A 21,646-nucleotide genomic window follows, 5' to 3' on the forward strand; every position below is an offset into this window, starting at 1 on the left:
ACTTTGAAATTGCTCATGTTGACAAACGGAGCGGCTCCAATGTCCCCAGATCAAGTGTCAAAAATGTTAGATGTTGACATTTACGTCGATACAGTTAGTTGTAGAAGTGTTTGTGTTTTTAATAGCTGTAAAACGTTCCAAATGGGTTTTTTGACAATTATGCTGTGAACATCTCGGAGGTGGCCGCCGAGAGATAGGGACATCGAGTTTGGCTTTTGACCCGAGCGTTCAGAAAAAGACCGAAGGTAAATTTCGAAATCATGTGATTGTGAAATTGGTTGGAAGTGTAATTTGTTTGTAGATAGACTCCGTGTGGGGTTGGGCGTCTCCGCCCTTGCGCCTCCAACTGGCCTCCCACATTCGGGGCACTTGCAGAATGGGGGAGATGGCAGTTGGAGATCGCCCTCCGTCTCCGGCGAGGCTCTCCCACACCTCCGACAAACACCCAAAGAGCACACTGACTGAATTAAACTTGCTGCGGCGTCACCGAGAGCTCTGCGACGTCGTCCTCAACGTCGGCACGAGGAAGATCTTCGCGCACCGAGTCATTTTAAGCGCGTGCAGCCCCTACTTCCGGGCCATGTTCACGGGAGAACTGGCTGAATCCAGGCAAACTGAAGTCACAATAAGGGACATCGACGAAATCGCCATGGACTTATTAATAGACTTTTGCTACACCTCCCACATCATTGTGGAAGAGTCAAACGTTCAAATGTTACTACCTGCAGCTTGTCTCTTGCAACTGACTGAAATCCAAGACATCTGCTGCGAATTTCTTAAACGTCAATTAGACCCTTCCAATTGTCTCGGAATCAGGGCATTCGCCGACACCCACTCATGCCGCGAACTGCTGAGAATCGCTGACAAATTCACGCAGCACAATTTTCAAGAGGTCATGGAAAGTGAGGAATTTTTGTTACTGCCAGTTGGACAATTAGTTGATATTATTTCGAGTGACGAGTTGAATGTTCGCACCGAAGAACAAGTCTTTAACGCTGTTATGTCGTGGGTGAAATACAACGTGACCGAACGGAGGCAGCATCTGCATCAGGTTTTGCAACACGTCAGACTACCTCTGTTGAGTCCCAAATTTCTAGTAGGGACGGTGGGTTCCGATCTTTTGGTCCGGTCCGACGAGTCCTGTCGAGACTTGGTTGATGAGGCCAAAAATTATCTGTTGTTGCCACAAGAGAGACCTCTGATGCAGGGACCCAGGACTAGACCGCGCAAACCCACCAGAAGAGGAGAGGTTTTATTTGCAGTCGGAGGGTGGTGTAGCGGGGACGCTATTGCCTCCGTGGAGAAGTTCGACCCGCAAACGATGGAGTGGAAGATGGTGGCTCCGATGAGCAAGCGAAGGTGTGGTGTTGGAGTTGCCGTGTTAAACGATTTGCTGTATGCAGTTGGAGGACATGACGGGCAAAGCTATCTTAACAGTATAGAGAGGTAATATATGTTTTTTTATTTCTGCTGAAACTTTTGCAATTTATTTAAACTGTGTAGGTACTTTGTTTAATTTTGAAATGTCCTGTACCCATTGTACATTCAGATCATAAACATGCAATATAATGATTATTATTATTAACACAACTGTCATGTGATCATTATTACATAAAAAAAAAAGTAATTACTATGTGGAGTGTCGGAGTGATAAGGAATACCGAATCACTCATTTTTATTTATAGATTTAATGTGGCCAGACACAAACAATTTACATTTAAAATGTCGTTTCAAAAGTACATACTGATTAGAAAAAAAAATAGACATAATATGGTGATAATATTTGCTTGTAATTTTAACCATAACAGTTAGCGTGTTCACGGGAGTCACGTGTCAACATTTTTTACAAAAAAAAAAAAACAGCAAAGATTATTATACAGGGTCATTATAAATGATTGTACCATCGTAGTAGGCGTTGGCGAGCGTTGGTGGCTAAATTGAATGTGCCGCAAGCTTGATAACATGAGTGAGACTAGCATCGCCGATAGGTGGCGCTACTGACGGTAGTGGAAATCTGTCTACTAGTTTGTCTAACGTTGCGAAGCAGGCGGCACATCCAAAATTTGTATGGGTTTTCAACGCCAACTGCGATGGAACAATCATTTATAATGACCCTGTATTATTAATTGAAAAATTCAGCAGAAACGAAATTTATGTCAGTTTTAAAAAAATCGATGTAGTTCAAGCTTTATTGTCATTTTTTTTACACTATTAGTGACAGTTTAAAAATGTATTTTATATACTCGAAATGTTTTGGATATGGATTGTCAAACTCAAGGTCGCTTAAAACTTACGATTGAACTGTACATTAGTGAGATCTGTCATAAATTCCAATAACCTTATTGGCGCGCCTAGTTACTTTTGCTGGTAGTGCCAACTTAACGACAAGTCCCCAATCCACATCCATAACGTTCCGACTGTACATACTTCTAGTTTCCTTTTCCAAATGCCCTCTTCTTTTGATAAAGGTAGATTTTGATTGGGACTTTGCATTAAATAAATATTCACTACGTGCTTACTTGCAATCATTCCCTAAAACCTACAATACTTAATGACAACGTCAATCAATTCAAAATAGGGATAGAATTAGATGAGGGTAATTTCACATTAAAAGTCAAGATAATGACGTTGATGTCCCACTTTTTTTGCCCGCAATAATACAGTGTCATTAGAAATGATTGTCCCATCGCAGTTGGCGTTGAAAACCCACACTCAGTCATTGTTGATCACGCTGTATTACAAATTGCAATGTTACAAATTGCAATGAATGAGATTTTTTCTACTCTTTGTACGGTTGGCTTTAAAAAAAAAAAAACGAGAACTGTCAGAAAAAGTTCTGTCAGATTTTATTAAATTTTTATAGTTGGAAACGGTCTTTTAGAATTTAGGTTAAAAAACTGCACTTATGTGTCAGAAATACAACTGTCAAACAGACACAAATTGACATAAATCGACAAATTAAATTTCCAATTCACATTAGGTCAAATTTCATTTCCCGTTTTTTTTTAAGCCAACTGTACAATATTTTATACAGCAAGCAGCAAAGAGTAATGGTAATACATATTTTATTTCGCTTAAACTTTTCGGAAAAAACTCGAACATTTTCTGATAATCCTCCCTTTTTTTCGCCCGTTCCCACTTGCCACCTTATTTTCACTTTTAAAAATCAATTTCTCAGAAACTACCAATGCGGAAGGTCTCACAAACTGTATCTGCAAATTTGGTTTTTGTCTGAAATTTGTACCCGTTGCTCCGGAAGGATCACTTGAATAGAAACCGTTGTCGTCGCAAATTTTCGAATTCGTCAAAGCCTTCAAATCACTCACTGCCTTTTTATTTTTACTGCCTTTGTTCCGAACCCGCTTTGTGCGTTCTCTTTGTAATAGACCCTCAAAACTTTAGACTAATTTTGAATGGTGAATATGTTTACTCATTGAATATTTTAACAAGTGCACTATACTTGAGCCAACCAACAGATATAGTAATAAAACCGCCCCCTAGTGCCCGCGTATTTTAAATAGCAGCTTCCAATTGGCTTATTCAAAACGTGCGCAGATTTTCGAAAGCCTGATGTACAACCGCGGCCATCCAAAAGTGAACGATAGCTTGCGAACATTTTCGAATTTTTCGTTAGATTAAATCAGGCTGTATTCATTAGCGTTCGTGCAGCAGGCGTTACTATTTTAATAATAAAAAGTTGTAATAAATATTTTTTAATAAAAATGAGGTTGAGAAGTAATTAATACATTATTAACGTGAAAGTAAACTTTAGTAAAGAAACCTTTCCAACACCTATTCGTATTGACCTTGCAAGCCTGTTTTTTTTCCAACACCTCTTTATATTGAAGATGCAAGTCTTATTGCAATGTAATTCTCTCGCCACAGAAGCCAACGACCAATTTTCTTCTAGCTTTGCAATAGCCCTAGCTATCTGAATCGGAATGAGATGTGGCATTTACAAAAAAAATAGTTTAAATAATTTTTTTAACGCTAGTGTCAAACTTTGACATTTTAGGACGCCTATGATTTAAAGTAAAAATCAAACTATTAAAAAAAACCGTTCACTTTTGGATGGCCGCGATAGTACATCCACAAAAATTACTTGACGGCATCCGGCATCTCATTCGTTTTAACCTCGCTTCGGGAGTTTGACCACGTGTTTATGTTTGTTTGTTTGTTTTCCTTGGCATTTTTCGATTTGTATTACAAAATAGTTTTTTTTCAAGACATAAGAATGACAAATGGCAAAGAACCTGCTTCATTGTGAAACAGGCTTTGGCGTATATCGTTCTACGCAACTAGGCCACATCCCCTTTTTTTATTACTATATCTGTTGGTTGGCCCAAGTATAGATGGAATTGAAAGAACAATAACTCACTTTGCTTTTGGAAATATAGTGATCCCAGAACTCTTAACGTTTTATGATAGGCAATATCGTTATGAAGTTAAAAGGCTTAACAAAGAAGCAGGTAATGGGCGTAAATAAACAGACATGTAAGGGTCGGTCTTTAGCCTGGGGCTCTGGATGTAGAGAGAGGGCAGACCGTACCACTAGGAGGTGTCAAATACTAATCCCCTCGTTACTAGTATTGCCTATCACAAAACGTTAGAGTTCTGGGATCACTAGACAATGTCTTTCAATTTTACCAATCTGTTATGAATTTAATACATATTTTATAATTCAGGCTCATATTTCTTGACATGTATTTAATGTAGACTGAACGTGCCGTTATTATTTTTAGATACGACCCCCAAACGGACCAGTGGTCGTGCGACGTCGCCCCGACAACTTCTTGCCGCACAAGCGTAGGCGTCGCCGTTCTGGACAACCTCCTCTATGCCGTGGGAGGACAAGACGGCGTCCAGTGTCTAAACCACGTAGAAAGATACGATCCCAAAGAGAATAAATGGACCAAAGTGGCCCCCATGACTACTAGACGTTTAGGAGTAGCTGTGGCCGTGTTAGGTGGATATCTGTACGCGATCGGGGGCTCCGACGGACAGTCCCCCTTAAATACAGTCGAACGATACGACCCGAGACACAACAAGTGGGCGCTGGTCAGCCCCATGTCTACCAGACGAAAACATTTAGGCTGTGCTGTCTTCAATAATTTAATCTACGCTGTTGGGGGCAGGGACGACTGCATGGAGCTGTCGAGTGCGGAGCGCTACAACCCTCACACCAACACGTGGAGTCCCATCGTGGCAATGACTTCCAGGCGAAGCGGGGTAAGAAAAAGTACCACCATTCAAGTGTAGGTGTTGACTTGACATCTGTCAATAGTTATTTGCCAAAATGGCGGTCAGGAAGTAACCTAAAATGTTTTTGTTTTATCTTTTGAAATGTAATTTGTGTCAATTTTGAATCGTTTTTTTTAATTATTGATTTTTGTAGGTTGGATTGGCTGTGGTGAATGGTCAGTTGTACGCCGTGGGAGGTTTCGACGGTACAGCTTATTTAAAAACAATCGAGTTTTACGACACCGAGCAGAATCAATGGAGATTGTGCGGCTCGATGAACTACAGGCGGTTGGGAGGCGGCGTCGGGGTGATGAGAGCCCCACAAACGGAAAATCGGATATGGTAGTTAATACTTAAAGAGAAGGCTTACTGTATGTCGTTGCCTTTTACTTATAATTTCGTATAGTTTATTTTCAAGATAAAAGATAACCTATTACAGTAAGGCGGTGTAAATATACAAGAGTGTAAGATCTAGAATTGTGATTTCTATTAATTTTTCAAGTCCTATTTGGAAAGTTATTATCCTATCGTTTGTAGGAATTTTTTTTATATTAATTTATCTAGATTGATTTTTTATGAATCTGTTATGTTTTCCCAGAGTGAAAAATTTGTAACCCACATTTATACTATCACGAGTTCGCTCTGAGAAAATACAATTTTTACCAAATATGTATAAACAAAAATAAAATCAAATGAGTCACGTTTTACTAATAAAGAAATATTTATACATATTATATGCAAAACACACATGTTACTAGACTTTAGAGGTACATTCTGTGAAAGTCTCCCAACGTTCCCTGTTGTACCAACAAAGAAATTTTATGGTGGCAACAAATAATTTTTTTCATTTTCTACGTGGAGATTTGTGCAGAATTTATCTAAATTTATTGCAGTGTTACGTGTATACATGGACTTGATCTAATATGCTACTCTGTTGTACATAGTGATATATTTTTATTAAATAATTTATTTTTATTTTTAAGTTAAAAGAAATACTCAATTTAACGGCAGATGTGTGGAAATTTTGTTGGACAAGTGGATTCGGGGTCGCGTTTTCACAGAGCTAAAGTGGGATGCACCTGTTAGAGAACTTTTCATGAGTAGAGGGCAATGCAATTGTTAATTAAAAACATCTTAGTTAATTATCAAATTCGTGTTAAATGTTGAATCTCAAGGTGATGTTGATTCTTAAGTTTTATTATTTGCAACAATTTTTCAACCCTTTGAAAAATTTATTGTGAAATATTGCCTACAAGACTAACTGTAACGATTATTTTGTTGACAGCTTCATTTATATTTTACAAACGAATAAACTGTTACGAAGTACAGCTAACTCATTATTTGTGGAATGACGAAATAATAGATTTTAATGTAATGGTAACTACTACCCCGTAAAAGTGAGGTTTGTTTGTACGTAGCACACTCGTGCATTTGCTTAAATTGTAGAATTTATTCAGATACGAAATATAGAAAAAAAATATTTTGTTAAAATATGCTTGAAATTTAATTGTTAATAAATACGTCATGGAATAAAACTAAAAAACTTTGATTAAAAAAGTCCCTAGAATCAAAAACGTAAAGTCCCTAAGTTCTTTCCGGCTGTCTATTTAGTGAGCGGCTGCACGTGAAATTTGTGTTAATTAAAAAAACCTCTCTTTGAATTACTTTTCCCGTAAGTAAAACGAAAAATTTACGTCTAAGTTTACGCAAAAACACGTGTTTTTTATAATCATCATTTTTCATAAAGATGCCAGTGCGGCACTCGCCCAATGACCTTACGGACGATATTCACTGAATTTCTTCGGCTGTTCCCATAGATTCATGTTTAGTCGAGCGTACAATTCGAAAGTTATTAAAAAACAGTGAAATCAACTAATCTGTTAAATTGTCAACACATCGTTCACTTCAGTTTTTCGCGGTAGGTTAACCAACATGCCATCCGACGCCAAAAAACGCGAACAACAACGTAAGAAAGGGGCTGCGAAGGCACGTCAAGCAGGCAAGAAAAATCCAAGCAAAGCCGACGAGCAGAATTCGTCCCAGAACGGGGACTCGACATCGCAGAATGGCTCAATCGAGTTGAGTGCTGAGGAAGCGCTCTGCGCCAAGCTAGAAGCCGATGCACGGTTGAACGCCGAAGCTAGAGCCTGCACCGGGTCTTTGGCCGTCCACCCCAAGTCGCGAGATATTAAAATTGCTAATTTCTCCATCACTTTCCACGGATGTGAGATGTTGCAAGATGCGATGCTCGAGTTGAACTGTGGGAGAAGGTATGGCTTGTTGGGGCTCAACGGGAGCGGTAAGTTGATTTTTTCACGTAAGAAAATTTAAATGCAGGTTGAGTGTTTGTTGACAGGAAAGTCGACTATTTTGGCAGTATTAGGCAACAGGGAGGTTCCGATACCTGAACATATTGATATTTTTCATTTGACTAGGGAGATGCCGGCGTCTGATAAAACGGCATTGCAGTGTGTTATGGAAGTTGATGAGGAGAGGGTGAGGTTAGAGAAATTAGCTGAGGGGTTGGTGGCATGTGAGGATGATGGTAAGTTGTATGTTGAAATATTTTTACAACATAAAAGAAAGCATAGCATCGAGACCGGATTTATGTATTTCTATCAAGTAATGATAATTCCTTTTTTATATTATCCTTTATTTTGCTATAACTTTAACACGACATACACGTCAGAACTATGAACTTTATAAGTTTACAAAGAAAACATAGGTATATTATTGTTACTAAAGAAAAATTATTTTAATACAAACTAACTTTGATGGGTTCTTATGTGTGTGCCGCAAGCCTCATAACATGAGTGAGACTCGTACTCGTATCGCCGATAGGTGGCGATACTGGCGGTAGTGGAAATCTGTCTACTAGTTTGTCTAACGTTGCGAGGTTGGCGGCACATCCAAAATTTGTGTGGGCTTTCAACGCTAACTACGACAATCTTTTATAATAACCCTGTATTATACGTATTTGTTACAATACATACTTTGGAATTTTTATTCGGAAAGCGAGTGAAATTTAAAAAAAAATCTTATTACTCATCTTCAATTTATTATAATATTCGGTATTTTTAAATTGTTTTCAAGATTTAAAACCAACCGAAATTGTATTAATGAATAATAGAGACGGTTAAAGAATTACATAAATGTTTTTTGTTCTACTTTTTATCGATATTTACCAGTTGACAGCATCTTAATGTACACTTTCACTTTCTTTAGGTAAATCTTGCCACAAGAGAAATTATCAGTTTCAATACCTACAGATGAGAAGAAATTTTATTCAAAAATGTATTACAGAAGAATTACAGAATTATAGTAAAATTAGAATAAATTCATATAAAGTCCCTTTTTTATTTTTAAATTTCAGAAGAAATTCACAATATAACGTTTTTTATCAGAATTCGAGCGATTTAGTAAAACACCTATTGTGTAATCCTCCAGTTTCCTTCTTTCAGTACTTAAAATTTTTATTGAGTTTTTCTGGCATATTTAGTATAGTTTGTCCAGTGAGAGATTGGTTGACATAAAAATTATCGCATCATCTCAGAAGGTTTTTACTCTATTCTGAGATAAAAATCTTTAATTTTTTTTGGGGGTGTGCTGGAACACAGTTGTGCGGAGTGTAGTAAACGCCAAACTAGTACGGCGCGGCACTGGACTCGGTAAAGTGGACCGCCGTAGAGGTTAAGTCAAAACGAAACATGACATCACGTGGTTTGCGCAGAAGACGAATGTAGGTAGATCAGTTGAATCCAGCTTACGTATATGACAGTGGCGGAGTCAAAAATTTTCTTTTGTTTACGCTATAGAGGGTGTTAGGGGAATGTTCTGAAGATGCAGATAGTTTTTATTATTCTATTAGAGGTTCTACAACAAAAGTAGATGACCTCGGTGTAGAATTTCTTTCATTAGATGAAGAAAATTGAATGTTGGTTAAGTTTTTGCCCCTAAACTGAGGACTGTATGATACGCCCCTGTCAGCGGTAAATTGGAGAGCGCGCATCCTAAGCTCCGCCCTGTCATGTTTCGTTTTGACTTTAGCTCTGCGGTGACACAGATTACTCATATAAGCAGATAGTGCACTTGACCAGCAATGCATTGATTGTAGCGGTTCAAGATTCTTGCCGCAGTAGCTTTCGTTTGGTTCGCGCGAATTTAAAATGTGACCCCATCGACGCGGAATTCTAAAATTGTAAATAAAGCAATTCTATTGATGTTATGTCCATAAAAATGATACAGAAAATAAAACCAGAATAAAATATTAACGTAATATATTTTTCAGAAAGAAAAAATAATAAAAAAGGAATACAATTCAAACAAATCAATTATTCTAAATAAAACAATCAAAATGGAAACAGGCTAACCCATACAGACTTAATTGTGGCATGAAATAAGTTTAAATTTTGTTGTAGTGAATTTAAACCACAGTTTTATTTATACCAATTAATTGTAAGTTATTATTAGGCTTGGGTTCTAAAGATATTATGTTGAATTTTTTTAATAAACAATTGTCAAAACGTCTTGTTGGTATGAGCCAAACTGTGATTTTCATGATAATACGATTGGTCACATTGAGTGTCAACATTTTTGTATGTAACTGAGCCTGCGCCCCAACGAGCGAGAGTTTATTTCAAATTCGAAAAGGTTTCTCCTGATTTCTCATTAAATTTGTTTTGAAAATGAATTCACGGAAGAAAGGTACGGGAAGTGAAGTGAACATAACCTTAACCATGATTTGGTGTCAAATTGTTATACAGCTGGTCCATATGTCCAAATTTTAGGGTGGTACAGTATGGTTTTTTACTTCATTTTGACACTGACAATTGTTTATTAAAAAAATTTCACTATAGTCAATTATAACTATTATATTAAGATTGAATATTTTTATTAAATAACATTTTTAATTTACAATGCGAAAATTTCCGATAATAATGCGGAACCTGGAATAGTTATTTACATAATTAGTGGGATAAAAGCAATATTACAGGACTCGAGTGTGAAGATTGCAGATGACGAGGGCCTTAGCCCGAGATCATCTGTAACACACGAGTTTCCTGTAATATGCTTTAGCCCACGTGTTATGTACAACATTTTATCTACGGCTGCGAATTATTAATTAAAAAAATCAATTTTTGGCAAAAACGTCAAATTTGACATTTACAAAAATATATTTTGATAATTGTTAAATGTCAGTTTCAATCGTTTTAATTCAAAATCAAAGCAACAAGATTGAAACAATTTGCTCAATACCAGGACAACCAGCTAATTCTGTTTGTAAACAACGCGTTGTTTTAAATTTTTCATAATTGAGAACCGGGTCGTTTACGCCTTATCGTGGCTCTTGGAAGTGAAGTGACTTCGAAAAATGTACATTGGGGTTACCCCGACGTCAAGTGAGAAAAGTACCAGAACCTGGAATGGAAACGTGTGTGATCCTGTTTGGAGGACGACCTGGAGTGCAAGAGACGAGCGTCTCTGGAGATGTCACTGCAGTTTGCGTCGTTTTTCCAGTATGACGTGTATTACAAAGTGGTCTCTTGTACGAGTAACCCAAAAGAGAGTAGTAGATGATATCATTAAAAGTGGAAGTAAGTCTTTTTGTACCAAGTCCAGAGATTGAAGACCGAAACGAAGTCGATACCGGCTACTGGGCCACTGGGCGAACAAAATGCAAGGACTGTGTTATGTATTTACAATAAGTACTTACATGACCTACCTAGCTTTTCTTTTGTATTGTTGTATTTCAATAAATTTTGTCTGTTTGCTTCTAAATAAAAATGCGTTACGTAGTGAAACCAGTGCTGTAATGAACTACATTACGCAACCCAAATGACTGTAAATGAGTGTGGTAATAACGACTTATCCAAGCAGCCGTAGCACAAAGTCACAAATGCGATACATTCAATAACTTTCTGTTTTTAAGTGTTGGGCAATTTATGTTGCAGTTGTAATATTTTAATGCATAATAAATTCTCATGTGGACATACAGTTTTAGAGAATAATCTAAGGGAAAATTCTTCTTTATCATATTTATTTACAAAACCAACTAAACAGGTTTTTAAATTCGTGCGAACCAAAACAGAGACTTGCGCACTGAAACTGGAAACAATTCGAGGTCCGAGTGCACTATCTGTTTATATGAGTAATCTGTGGCGCTGAATTACTTCGAAATCCCGCATTTTGTCCGCGCTCTGGTTATGATTTATGAGGCTTGCGGCACATTCAACTACGTCACCAACGCCTACTGAGATGGGAAAATAATTTATAATAACCCTGCACTTCTGTTTCCTCTCATTATAACAAAAAAAAATTGTCTAATATTGTATAATACTGTAATTATTAAAGTGTTTTTCATTAGATAACAGAGTTCATCACCCACTACCCTGATTATGCCTATGTCAACGAAGTATCAAAAAATTTTGAATTGTTAGAGGTAAAAAAAAGTGACAGTTAATCTCACACAACATAATGATAGGTTATTATATTTACGACCGTTTTACAATGGAGCATTTTCCATTGCGTCAAAGCATGATTTTGATGACCAGTTTTTCTGCTCGCGACAGTATTAATCAATTTCTCTTCATACAGTGTGCCCAGGAAAGTGGTGGCGGCAACTTTTACGCTGCGTACTAATAGGTGGCACTATTCAAATGAAATACGTGTTGCAACGTTGTTTACTATTTATTACTTTTTCATAGGATAGAAGCATATCGATTTTTTTTTTTTTAACTTTCCCAAACGTCATTATTTGTCATTATTTCTTTCCAAGCTGTTTACCCCCGGATTTAAGCCTGGAGCAAAGAATAGCTATTGTTACATAGCATGGTCATCATAATGGTGGACAATTTGAACATTTTAAATACAGGGTCATTATAAATGATTGTCCCATCGCAGTTGGCGTTCAGAGTCTCGCAATTTTGAAAATTGTCAAATAAAAAAATCAAATGCACGCATATGAAATGTCATACAAAAGACAACTCTACCCCACTCACACAGTTGCCACATAAATTTTCGTCCATAGTTGCCATACTTATCCACAATCATTTTGAATCACCCAATATATTGAGAAGAGTAGGGCAAACACTGATAAGTGACAGCTTTTTTTTATCCAAAATTTGGTTAATTTAATGTCAACAGTACAGAGTGTCTATAAAAGAACATATATCAAGAGTCCTGTGGAACTCGAATATATTTGATTTTTGCCGCTTTGTCGCATATTGTGGTACCAAATAGAAAAACAGAGATTATGTAACTTCATTAATGACAGGTTCTTTGATTTTTACAATAAAAGCAATTAAACTCCTTCGTGAGGCAGCAATCCATACTCCAACCTCTATAGGATGCAATCGGGTTTTTTTTCTAACAATTTTCTGACAAGTGGAGAGTGGTCTGAAGTGATAACTTCCTGAGGGATTTTTTTTTAGTTTTGTTCCATTCGTTGGCGTAAATCTTCAACAATTTCGTCATACACTGGCGGTCTTCCTACAGTTTTACCTTTTTCAATACCTCTAGTTGCCACAAATCTATCCACAATCCTTCTAACATTTGGAATTAAATTTGCTTCCACATGTTATAATTTGGAAATTTACCGAAAAATTCTTCCTTGCAAGCGTTTATCAGAATAAACCCACTCTCCATTCTGCAGGGTACCATTTCGGTAATATGACATTACAATGAAGGTGTTTTGCTCTAGCGATGAAACCATTGTGGTTCACTGAAAAGATTGCTTATTACTTACTGTAAACGTACGAAAATAAATGATGTCGTACCTTCCTAATTCGTAACTTGTTTTTGATATTCAGAGTTCACACTTATGCGGAAAAACGTTTTAGTTTTGATAAAGACTGTTGAAGAAAATCACAAGCAAGACGACCTAAACGCCGAACTCACAATTGACGCTAACATTTAATTAATAATTTGACATTTGTCATTTGACATCTAATTTGCCGGCTTCAACGGCTTGACATAGTTCGGTCAAAAAAAATATAGAGCCGTACAGTTCCACAGGACTCTTGATATATGTTCTTTTATAGACACTTTGTATATTAAAACAGGAGTTTTATAATAGTATATTAAAAAACAAGTTTCATAAGACCAGTCTTGAAGCACGAATTCAAGTTTAAAAAACGAGTGGCGTAGCCACGAGTTATTTTAAAGAATGAGTGCTTCGAGGTCTTATGAAACGAGTTTTTTTTATAATTTGTAATTTGCCATTTTCAAGCCGTTTTTAAACAAAAATGTTTACTTTAGTCGATTTAGGGATTTTTGTGGCGGTTGGTAATGTCTTAATTTTAATCTAATCTTAATTTTGATCTAGTCGCCGTTTGTTTTATCCAAATTCTCTCACAAAACACGAATATGGAAGATAATCAAGATAATCTTGCATGTACTATCGCGGCCAAAATACTTTGGTCGTCAATGTGACATAAATGACATTCAATTGTAAAGCAAACTTTAGGATGTTTAACCTTATTTTTTACTACTGAATAATTTGAAATTGTCATGTATATTGACATTAATACTTGATTTACATTTGAAGTGTCAAAAAGTGACGACCAAAGTATTTTGGCCGCGATAGTACGCCCCTTGAAATACGTGAAATTACTAATAATACGGTCAAATTTTTCCACTGGACACTTCCTGTTCTTGACACATTTTCTAATTTAAACTGATACGCATGACAAAATAATTCCGTATCAAGATTTGCCAACCTAAAAATTTTCCTAAAATGTTCCGTGAATTAATGGCTATAATGACATCGGAGATGATGACGTCGCGTTCGTTAATATGTCTATTAGACTTATTAGAGAATCAAAATGGAGGCAAATTACAAAAATAGCTTATTAACGCATTCAAAACGCGTTAACAGCTTTGTTAAAACAGCAAATTAGAAAAACTCAGTAACCTCACTTAATGTTTTAAGGGACACCTATTTGACAATTAATAGTTATTTATTGTATAAGTGTTTTAGATAGCATTTTATCCACGCAAGAATGTTTAAACGCGAGTGCGAACGCACGAGCGTTTAATATTCTATTACAGCTCATTCGGATAGATGTGCGATTTATGGTTGGGATGCGCATTCGTTTCGGTTAGATTTTGTGGTGGGGAACACAGAGCAGCGAGCAGCCCCAGCTCTTGCCGCGGTCACTTCGTGCCTACAGTACAATAGGAGACAAAAAAAAAAGAGTCATGTTCTAATTTTATAAAAAATAATGTTACACTTTTATTCAACCGGCTAATGTCAATAAAGTAAAAAAAACAGCATTTCGTGCGTTCAACAGAGCCAAAGCAAACTTGTGGCTTGGAGTGTACTTTCGCACAACTACCGAACCTATCGCTGTCTCACAGCTTCTGTTAGCGCTCTCCTTTTTGCCCACCTGCGCATCCCACATCGCAGTTCTATCCGAATGAGCTGTAATACTTTAACAGATTTATCCCCAAAACAACTTACTCCACTCAGTTTTGTAAAATTTGTTCTAGGGAGTGAACGGATAGTAATGTATCCTAGTATAGTTGTTTAATTTTTTTGTTCACAAACCGATTAAATAATAGTAATTTATTTAACGAGTTCGTGTGTAAATTGGGCTTTTTTTGGCTCACTCATGCCAAAAAAAAACCCAATTTACACAAGAACGAGTTGAATACAACGTTTTTTTGTTCGACGAGCCCCTTAAAGGCTCCAAATCGCTTAAAATCTTTTAAATTAGCTTGACGTTTCGTTTTGACAAGTGGTGGTTTATCAAAATCCGTTCACACAGGAGAAAATTCTCAAATTCTGACAGTCGAACAAAAAATATCTTTTTAACAGTTGGCGATAGATAATTTATATCGAGCGATCAAATTAATTTGTAATCGAGTCATCGATGGATTTGAATCCGTATGTCTTTTCCGATTGATATGTCGAGATCTAACCTGTATTTCAAGCTGTGTTTATTGGAACGTGGAGTTCAAGTAACGACATACGATTTCGGATTCATCGATAACTCGATTACAAATTAATTTGATCGCTCTTTATAACTTCTACGTCCATATTACGGTTGGCTTAAAAAAAAAACGGGAACTGTCAGAAAAAGTTCTATCAGATTTTATTAAATTTTTATAGTTTGAAACGGCCTATTAAAATTTAGGTTAAAAAACTGCACTTATTATCCGTTCACGATTGTTTCAAATTCGGACTGTCTATGAAAATCTGACATTTTAGTTGGTAATATTGTGATCTGGCATAATAAATCTATTTTAGGTTATAATTGAATTACACTGAATCAATTAGCGAATTAACAACAAGACGAATATTTAATAACGAAACGTCATATGACAGGACCTGACGCCAATCTAACAAAAAAATATCATGTCCTCCTGCGTGTTTAAAATAATCGTGAACGGCATATAACGGGTGTTTTTTTTAAATTTGGCGTCGAAGTAGGCGTTGAACGGTCGATTGTGAATGCACTATACAGGTTACGGATCACGGATCAGCTGTTTAAATGTTACGCTTTTACACGAGTGGTGCGATCTCCATCGACTCTCCAACGCCTACTTCGACGCCAAATTTAAAAATACACCCTTTACTATCCGTTTATTAAACTCCCGCACTGTCAGTGTCAAAATTTTGAATTTTCTTTGGAGTGTACCTATGGTGACATACCTTTTCAGTTGCCTGTACACAAAATCTAGTTATAAGAACGTCAACAACAAAAGTGTGGTTATATTAATGGAGTTAATTCTCCTCTTTCCAAACAATAATTAACAATATTCTGCTTCTCTCTGGCCGTTAACAGTATTCTTTTACATTCCATATCTTCTTCTTGTGCAGCCACTTCGTGTAAGTAATATTTTGAATGAAAGAAACAGAATTTATTAAACTTAACTTCAAATTTGAAATTTCTAATTTTTGCACCAACGTTAACGTAAAAATTACTAGTCTCTGAACGACCGTGCGGCAACTTGCAAACACTTTGACAGTGCGGGAGTTTAGTAAATGGACAATATGTGTCAAAAATACTACTGTCAAACAGACACAAATTTACATAAATTGACAAATTAAATTTCCAATTCACATTAGGTCAAATTTCATTCCCCGTTTTTTTAAGCCAACTGTATTACGAAATCTTAATTAAAATACAGGGTGAGCAACAATAACTGTTACAGTTGGCAAAACAAAATTTTACATTAAATTTTAAAGACTGAATTGTACCTATTTCGGTTTGTTTTATTGACAATATTGACACCTGGTATACATTTCAAATTTAAACGTCTTGGTTTTTGTAATCTTTTATTAATAAAATGGTTTTCTCGTTGGAACATGACATAAAAGTCACCAAAAATCACCAGAATTTATTGCCAACTCAATCAGTACTTGTTGCTCACACGGTAGTAGTTTATTTAACGAGTTTGTGTGTAAATTGGGCGTTTTAAAGACCCACGAGTGCCAAAAACGGCTCAATTTACACACGAACGAGTTGAATACAATGTTTTTTTGTTCGACGAGCCCCTTAAAGGCTCCAAATCTCTTAAGATCTTTAAAATTAGCTTGACGTTTCGTTTTGACAAGTGGTGACATTTATCAAAATCCGTTTCCACAGGAGAAAATTGTCAAATTCTGACAGTGTCGAACAAAATAGTATATTATGATACAAGTTTATAAGGAAGCCTTTAAAGCACGCGCGACGAGTTTAAGAGCACGACGCGTAGCGGAGTGCTTTTAACGTCGCAAGTGCTTTAAAGGTCCTTATAAACGTGTATCATACGCTATTTTTTATTATACCTGCACTACAATCTGAAAATTATAACAAAAAAAGTAAACTGAAATACCTTTTCAGAGGTAATCTGTGTCATTAATCGTTGATATAGAAATGATCAATTGTTGTTGTTTCGTTGCTATCATAAATCGTGTATCAATGTCTATTTAGCATTGTTCAAAATGTAGGTGCATTTGTTGTTATAGTTTTCCCATTTATAATTTGGTTTTACTACCAGCCCTGTTGTCAGGGAGTTAAATACCCCGACAATAGGCAACTACCGCCATAAATCCTAGGACTGTAAAAGAAGGTCTGTTGTCTGACCAGATTACAATATGTTCACTATTGCCAAAACCACAACCCCAGCCCCTAATAATTGCAATTGCACTGCCATAAAACCACATTATAAATGGGAAAACTATACCTAAGCAACCCTTAAAGCTTTAGTGTTTTAAGGCCCTTTTTCGCACGCATTTTAGTGTCAAAAACAGGGATTATGATTCAGGTATAATAAAAACTTATTTATACAGATATTGATGTTTTTTTTTTTGTTTTTTTTTTTTTTTTGTAAATGTAGGGTCTGAATAGAATAGTGTAAACTGTAAACTACCAATTTCCTTACACTTAATTTTATATTTTGCACTTGTAGAATCCCAAGAACAGCTCATGGACATCTACGAGCGCCTGGAAGAAATTTCAGCCGACACTGCCGAAGCCCGCGCAGCCAACATCCTTCACGGTCTCGGCTTCACCAGCGACATGCAAAACAAGAAGACCAAGGACTTCAGCGGTGGTTGGAGGATGAGGATAGCCCTAGCGCGCGCCCTCTACGTCAAACCACACTTGTTACTTCTCGACGAACCCACAAATCATCTAGATCTTGACGCATGCGTGTGGCTGGAAGACGAACTCAAACAGTAGGTTTTAAAATGTGATGAAATTCGTTTTCAATATTTTGACCCATCGCAGCTACAAGAGGATCCTGGTTTTGATTTCTCACTCTCAAGATTTCCTGAACGGTGTCTGCACGAACATCATTCACGTCAACAAGAAACGTCTCAAATATTACACAGGCAACTACGACGCTTTCGTTCGGACTCGCATGGAATTGTTAGAAAATCAAATGAAACAATACAATTGGGAACAGGATCAGATTAATCATATGAAGGTAAAACTGAGTAAAATTATTAATTGAGAAACAGTTGTAGCTTTGATGCGGAGTGCATTTCTAAACGCAAAATAGAAAAGATATTCAAGTAAATAATGACCTATAATATTGCGAATCATCCAGATATTTTTAAAGTGTAAAACAGAACATTTCTATTTGAAAATGACGTTAGTCCTTATTGATCAATTTAGAAGTATAATATCTATTAGGTAACTAGGGCTCATAAAACAATCGTATTTTATGATTTGTGTATTGGTTTAGCCGTTACTTCTTGTATTAATTTTTTTAATGTCTAAAAGATCTAGAGCTACAGACAGATGTAAATCAACTGAAATTTATATTGTATTGAAAAACTAATTCAACTTGCTGTAGAGCCTTTCTCGTGAAACTGAAATACATTCTCGATTTATAACTTTCTCTTTCTTTCAGAAATTCTTCGTGTTTTTATATGAAATCTCCGGGGACGCTACGATGGCAAATTTATAAATTGATATAAATTCAGAAAGGCCGAAACGACAAATTTCAATGAATTGTAAAAATCGTGGAAAAGAAATTGAATTTAAACGACCGGCACTGAATAAATTTCTGATAGCAAAGAAATAATACCATTTTTATTTAGTCAAATGAGAGATTGAATGTTATAAAATGGCGTTTCCTTTTCAGAACTACATTGCGAGATTTGGTCACGGTTCGGCTAAACTAGCCAGACAGGCTCAATCCAAAGAAAAAACTCTAGCCAAAATGGTCGCATCCGGTCTAACCGAAAAAGTAGTTAGCGATAAAATCGTCACGTTCTATTTCCCAAGTTGTGGAACCATCCCACCACCTGTCATTATGGTGCAGAACGTTAGTTTCCGGTATACCGACACCGGCCCGTGGATTTACAGAAATCTGGAATTCGGCATCGATCTCGACACGAGACTGGCCCTCGTGGGGCCTAACGGTGCCGGAAAAAGTACTCTATTAAAACTTCTCTATGGTGATGTAAGTACCGCATGCAGATGCGAAGGGTTTTGTGTCAGCAATGATTTTTGACATCTTCCAGTTGGTGCCCACCGAAGGCATGATCAGGAAGAACTCCCACTTGAGGATCGCCAGATACCATCAACACCTACACGAGCTTCTAGACCTGGACTTGTCGCCTCTCGAGTACATGATGAAGTCGTTCCCGGAAGTGAAAGAGAAAGAGGAAATGAGGAAGATCATCGGCAGGTACGGTTTGACCGGACGCCAACAAGTCTGTCCCATTCGACAGTTGTCAGATGGGCAGAGATGCCGAGTCGTGTTCGCCTGGTTGGCGTGGCAGGCTCCTCACTTGCTCCTCTTCGACGAACCCACGAATCATTTGGACATGGAAACCATCGACGCTCTAGCCGAAGCCATCAACGATTTCGAAGGTGGAATGGTCCTAGTTAGTCACGACTTTAGACTAATCAGTCAGGTTGGGTCGAGTCGAATTTTGTTTCGCAGACGTTTCAAAGATGTGTTTTAGGTCGCCAACGAGATTTGGGTGTGCGAAAAGGAGACCTGCACAAAGTGGAACGGTACTATCCTCGAGTATAAGGATCATTTGAAATCTAAGATCTTGAAGGATAGCGTGAAACAAAAATAATTGTCCAGTCATTTCTAGAAGTTTTTTAACGTAATAGTAAATTATTTTTATTATAGAAACACTGGAGTTCACATGATCTTGTACAGGTTTTAGATGAAATTAATTTATTGTTTAGATAATTACATCGAGAGTTGATTCTTTTTCGCAAGTCGCATTTACTAACATTTCCTTTATTAATGGAAGAATTAAAGTGATCATCAATGGGTACACTGTGTCACCACTTTTGGCGTATTTAAAAGGCAATTAAAACAGTTTGATCCTGATTTGTTGTTTTATTTGCCACTGAAGGTTTTCGATTAGGTTAGCGCACTGATACGACAAACAAACATGTCGATAAACTTTATTTTTTATGCTTGTAAAATACGTAAGTAACTCAATTATATTCTACTCTAGAATAACAGATAATACCAACAATGTATGTATACTTTTAGGGTTTGCGTAAAGTGTTTGCATTTTGTAGAGCGCCCTCTTTATAACATGTTTGTACAAATTAGTCTATGTCACTAGATCTTAACGAAAATTGAGGGATCAAAGTTACACTTTCATTTTTGGAACTAATCAGCTCAGTCATTATCCTTCAAGGACCGTGATCCCCAATTTTCATTTGCTTGTCCTAAAGGCTAGTATTGTAATTAGAGTTGAGCACACTTTGGATCTTGCTTGAAGCTTCCTGGGTCACAGCCGCGTCCCTCAAGACCTGCGGATCCAATGTTCCCATTAATCACCACAAGTGTCCATACATACCACCATGTGCCCATCCATTTCCGCCAGCGATTTATCAATCCACGTAAAAGACTTGTCCCTCTGGCCACATTCATACTTGGCAATCAGAGCAAGGTGGCTTACTGCCAAAGACAAAGCAGCAGCTCTTGCTTCTAGGAGTCTGGGGTCTAGTGGAGGGTACATGCTGCGAACCATGTCATCCACCCTACTGGAAATTCTCTTGGCACTCTAAAAGCATTTGGTTTAGATTAATAACCATCACTTTGTGTATCTGTTACCTCAACTATCAAACAGAGACCACTGCCGGAGGCTTGAGTTGTGCCCATAGCTAGGGCTGTCAAGCGCTCAGTCAGAAATCTGCAAGTTTTCAGGATTGACAAGCAATGTGGAATTAAGCCTGTTGCATCATCAATCCACTGTTCATCGGCTAAGATTTGTTCAAGGTTTGGGTTGAGTTGGACCTCGCCCAGTTCAAGTTCAGCCTTCTCTGGCTCTATCAACATTACTTCAGGGCTACAAAAAGGTGATAATTGAGGGAATATTTGTGTGGAGAGAATGTACCGAGACATCTCATTCTGGCTGTCCAAGTATGTGGACTTGTAGTAGAGTCTTTGTCTCCGACAAATTATGATGAGGACCACAAAGGCACTCACAAAAATCACAGACAACACCCCGAAGGCGATCACCGCGACCATTTCGGTGTATTCTGGTGCCATGCTGTTAAATCGTCAACATGAAAATATCTCGAGGCACTAATTGAAAGTGTAAATAAACGCTGAAATAAATAATTTGCTTACGTATTTAATTTCTTATGCGCTCTTTACATATTGCCGCAATTATTTCGCCACAAAATCAAAAGTTAATAACAATGTGTTGACCTGTTGCTTGTAACTTTAGAAGTTTGTTGTTCATCTGGTTGGAACATACTTTTGGCAAATTTACGAATGATTCCAATGTGAAATAAGTGGTTTATATCAAACTTTACTTCTAAAGTGGGAGGTTTTCCATAAGCGGTCAAGCGTTAAATCGCCGTGTAATTACATATCCGTTGTCTAATAAAACGAATTAAAAAGTCATTAGAAAGACTTATGCCTATTCAGACATGTGTGAATTGAATTGATAGTCAATAAAATTGTAATGAGGAGATGAAACTAG

At 37.0% G+C, this 21,646-nt stretch overlaps 3 protein-coding genes across 5 annotated transcripts; 2 read left to right on the top strand and 1 right to left on the bottom strand.

Moving 5' to 3' along the window:
• Window positions 1-83: 83 nt before the first annotated feature.
• On the top strand, window positions 84-6,567 carry dbo (Kelch-like protein diablo). The gene is made up of 4 exons (XM_069046988.1): window positions 84-245; window positions 302-1,446; window positions 4,743-5,229; window positions 5,396-6,567. Exons 2-4 carry the CDS (start codon window positions 377-379, stop codon window positions 5,585-5,587), a joined length of 1,749 nt encoding a protein of 582 aa, XP_068903089.1. The 5' UTR covers window positions 84-245; window positions 302-376; the 3' UTR covers window positions 5,588-6,567.
• A 216-nt stretch (window positions 6,568-6,783) lies between these two features.
• On the top strand, window positions 6,784-20,031 carry LOC138130484 (ATP-binding cassette sub-family F member 2). Its single transcript, XM_069046982.1, has 8 exons — window positions 6,784-6,913; window positions 7,164-7,540; window positions 7,598-7,786; window positions 17,638-17,905; window positions 17,958-18,156; window positions 18,820-19,140; window positions 19,202-19,597; window positions 19,649-20,031. The coding sequence occupies exons 2-8, from the start codon at window positions 7,174-7,176 to the stop codon at window positions 19,766-19,768; spliced, it is 1,860 nt and encodes a 619-aa protein (XP_068903083.1). The 5' UTR covers window positions 6,784-6,913; window positions 7,164-7,173; the 3' UTR covers window positions 19,769-20,031.
• A 61-nt stretch (window positions 20,032-20,092) lies between these two features.
• LOC138130494 (transmembrane protein 98-like) lies at window positions 20,093-21,516 on the bottom strand. 3 transcript variants are annotated; one of them, XM_069047000.1, is made up of 5 exons: window positions 21,289-21,516; window positions 21,053-21,243; window positions 20,770-21,004; window positions 20,513-20,719; window positions 20,093-20,465 (listed from the first exon to the last, which is right to left on the bottom strand). In XM_069047000.1, exons 2-5 carry the CDS (start codon window positions 21,205-21,207, stop codon window positions 20,382-20,384), a joined length of 681 nt encoding a protein of 226 aa, XP_068903101.1. In that variant the 5' UTR covers window positions 21,208-21,243; window positions 21,289-21,516; the 3' UTR covers window positions 20,093-20,381. The 3 variants fall into 3 exon arrangements, with proteins under 3 accessions (XP_068903101.1, XP_068903100.1, XP_068903099.1); XM_069046999.1 differs by having other exon boundaries at window positions 21,053-21,266; window positions 21,316-21,515; XM_069046998.1 differs by having other exon boundaries at window positions 21,053-21,208; window positions 21,289-21,512.
• Window positions 21,517-21,646: the final 130 nt, after the last annotated feature.

This window comes from Tenebrio molitor, chromosome 5, assembly GCF_963966145.1.
Source record: "Tenebrio molitor chromosome 5, icTenMoli1.1, whole genome shotgun sequence".
Taxonomy (NCBI): domain Eukaryota; kingdom Metazoa; phylum Arthropoda; class Insecta; order Coleoptera; family Tenebrionidae; genus Tenebrio; species Tenebrio molitor.

Excerpts from the sequence above, each read along its gene's own strand:
- dbo (XM_069046988.1), top strand. The coding sequence starts at position 377 with ATGGGGGAGATGGCAGTTGGAGATCGCCCTCCGTCTCCGGCGAGGCTC. Across the intron at positions 1,447-4,742 it reads TATCTTAACAGTATAGAGAG|ATACGACCCCCAAACGGACC; the intron begins GTAATATATGTT and ends TATTATTTTTAG. Across the intron at positions 5,230-5,395 it reads TGACTTCCAGGCGAAGCGGG|GTTGGATTGGCTGTGGTGAA; the intron begins GTAAGAAAAAGT and ends TGATTTTTGTAG.
- LOC138130484 (XM_069046982.1), top strand. The coding sequence starts at position 7,174 with ATGCCATCCGACGCCAAAAAACGCGAACAACAACGTAAGAAAGGGGCT. Across the intron at positions 7,787-17,637 it reads GGTGGCATGTGAGGATGATG|AATCCCAAGAACAGCTCATG; the intron begins GTAAGTTGTATG and ends TTGCACTTGTAG. Across the intron at positions 19,598-19,648 it reads ACTTTAGACTAATCAGTCAG|GTCGCCAACGAGATTTGGGT; the intron begins GTTGGGTCGAGT and ends GATGTGTTTTAG.
- LOC138130494 (XM_069047000.1), bottom strand. The coding sequence starts at position 21,207 with ATGGCACCAGAATACACCGAAATGGTCGCGGTGATCGCCTTCGGGGTG. Across the intron at positions 21,005-21,052 it reads AGCCAGAATGAGATGTCTCG|CCCTGAAGTAATGTTGATAG; the intron begins GTACATTCTCTC and ends ACCTTTTTGTAG. Across the intron at positions 20,466-20,512 it reads AAATGGATGGGCACATGGTG|GTCTTGAGGGACGCGGCTGT; the intron begins GTATGTATGGAC and ends TTGGATCCGCAG.